The sequence below is a fragment of the Aplysia californica genome, unplaced genomic scaffold (genome assembly GCF_000002075.1).
Source record: "Aplysia californica isolate F4 #8 unplaced genomic scaffold, AplCal3.0 scaffold00250, whole genome shotgun sequence".
Taxonomy (NCBI): domain Eukaryota; kingdom Metazoa; phylum Mollusca; class Gastropoda; order Aplysiida; family Aplysiidae; genus Aplysia; species Aplysia californica.
Genome location: NW_004797520.1, coordinates 553683 through 555926, shown reverse-complemented (window position 1 = coordinate 555926; position 2244 = coordinate 553683). Strand labels below are relative to the sequence as shown.

The following is a 2244-nucleotide window of genomic DNA, read 5'->3' as shown; positions in this document are numbered from 1 at the left end:
CTCTTTCACCCTGACATTGGGTGTAGGCCACCAAGAAGAACTCTCCATCTGTCTCTGTTCCCGGCGATCTTCTCCACCCCCAGCCAGCTTGTCTGCCCCCTACATTGTATACCCGGGATCTGCCTCCAGATATCGCTCTTAAATGGATCTCGCTCAGCTTTCCTATCTGTCTCTTTCCCTGGGAGTTTCATCTCTCAGGTTTGCCATGTCGCGTTGTGGGCTGGCTTCCCAAGCGTGTGCCCAATCCATCGCCACTTTCTTTTTCTGGTCTCATAGTCAATTTTGTTTTTGCTTGATTTGCCTCCGCAATACATATTATAGTCCATAATACTATATTTGTAATGGAGTCAGGTCAGAAGGTTTCATGATCTTCCTCTGACAACCACCGATGAAGAGCTGTAATTTGTTCACACTCTGCTTTGCAAGTTTCCATGTCTCCAATCCACACAACCAACAATACATTTTTAGACTGGTATCGCGAGTAACAAAGCATAAGAAAATATATTATTTCCATTTGTTTTATCCTTTATTCACAAAGAGAACGCGAGACATGACGATGTTCCAGCGTAAGATCTGCTTCCACTTAAAACGTCATTGAGATCTCAGCACAGCAAAAGTACATGCAACGAACGTATTTATAATCATTGGATACATGTGTCTTGGAATCCCATAGACGTGTTCTATTAATAACAGAGCATTGCACACGTTTATGGACATTTGAAATGTGCGCCCTGTTCTCACAATCGTGCTCATGTGCTGGTCGTGCAGAAGGCTGACGACATTCCCCGTGGTAGGCGAAGCGGGACCCAAACCTTCCCGGAATAGAATCTTAGGCCTACATTATACATCCCAGCCAGCTCCAAGACTGCACAGAGCGCTACGGCTGTGTTCACCAGTGTATCGGGCACTGTGCTGCAGAAGTCGATAAGCTCGGTGTGCTGGGTCACACACTACACACCAGTCGTCGGTTGTGTGTGTGTGTAGCAGTTGCCATGCGGTGCTTCATACTACACACTTCACTCCTCATGCACGGTTCATGGCACTGCGGAGTACAATGTTGTTTGTGTGTGTTCGAGGAAAGATTGAGAACTAAGGAAAGACAAGACGGATAGACAGATACAGCAGAGGAATAGAGAAGACGTAGGACTTTCCAGTGACATCCCCCGACCGCCGGCCCGTTATGTAATTGTTTCAGTTTGAGAAAAGAGGAGGACCTCACTTCAACTCTAAAACTAAAACGATTATTGGAGGAAGGGGAAAAGACAGAACAGACGTACATAATACTATAATAATTTTATGGTTATTAAAAGATGTAGGACCTGCCAGTGGCACCCTCCAGCCGCCCGCCTGCTATAATGTCGTTGTTTTGAGTCTGGGTGAGGAAAGATCCAAGCAACTCATCTCGACACACAATAACGGTTTTTGAAGTCGGGAGAAAAAAAGGCAAGACGTACACACAGATACACAACAGAGAAGTAGATCGAGTAAGAAAGTAGAGCCTATAAGTTATAAGCGCCTCCCTCCAACCGCCCGCGGAGTTGTAGCATTATATCTTTGGTTGTAGTTTGCCTGTGACCAGACATGGCAGAGAGTGGACACAGTGGACACAGTGGACAGGAGAGTGGACCGGTCAGTGCAACCTCGTGGACCGGTCACTGGGACTCGCCGTTCGTTGGTAGGTTACACTAGTTCAGTAATGAGGGAACCCAATCTAGAAAACATTTTTTTTCACGAATTACTATTTCCTGTGTGTATAGAACTGGTTTTTGGGTTTATATAAAAAATAAAATAATGTTGATTTAAAAGAAGTGTCACATTGTGTTGAAACACATCTTTATGTTTAGAAGAAGTATCTGTGTTTTAAAAGAATTATGTGTGAGATTGAAAATCTTTATGTTCAAAGAAACATGTTTGTGTTTACTTACCTTTGTATTTAGATAATTAATAATGATGTAATTGTGTTTTATCTTGATATTATATGTTAGTCTGTAACCTTCTTGTCTTTGATGTTATAACTTTATACTAGAAATGACGTTCTGTGTAGCTTGTTATAAAGCCTAGTTCTTAGAAATAGGCCTGCTCCATGTTTAAGTATTTTTGCGTCTATTGAAATACTTTATTGCTAGAAATAACGTTGTATTATTAGAGAGCTTAGTTCATAGAAATTTTACGTGTAAAATATCACTTTGAACCGATATTCTAAATTTTAAGAGATAACTTGCTCATGCACACACCCCTCCCCCC

General features: G+C 42.2%; 1 protein-coding gene across 1 annotated transcript in view; it reads left to right on the top strand.

The window, feature by feature from the left end:
* Nucleotides 1-954: 954 nt before the first annotated feature.
* The window catches only part of LOC106012044, a gene marked incomplete in the record, with an annotated part of 6286 nt that continues 4996 nt past the window's right edge, over nt 955-2244 (top strand). The window contains 1 exon segment of the mRNA XM_013083704.2: nt 955-1675. Within this exon segment, the coding sequence (XP_012939158.1) occupies nt 1582-1675 (94 nt within the window).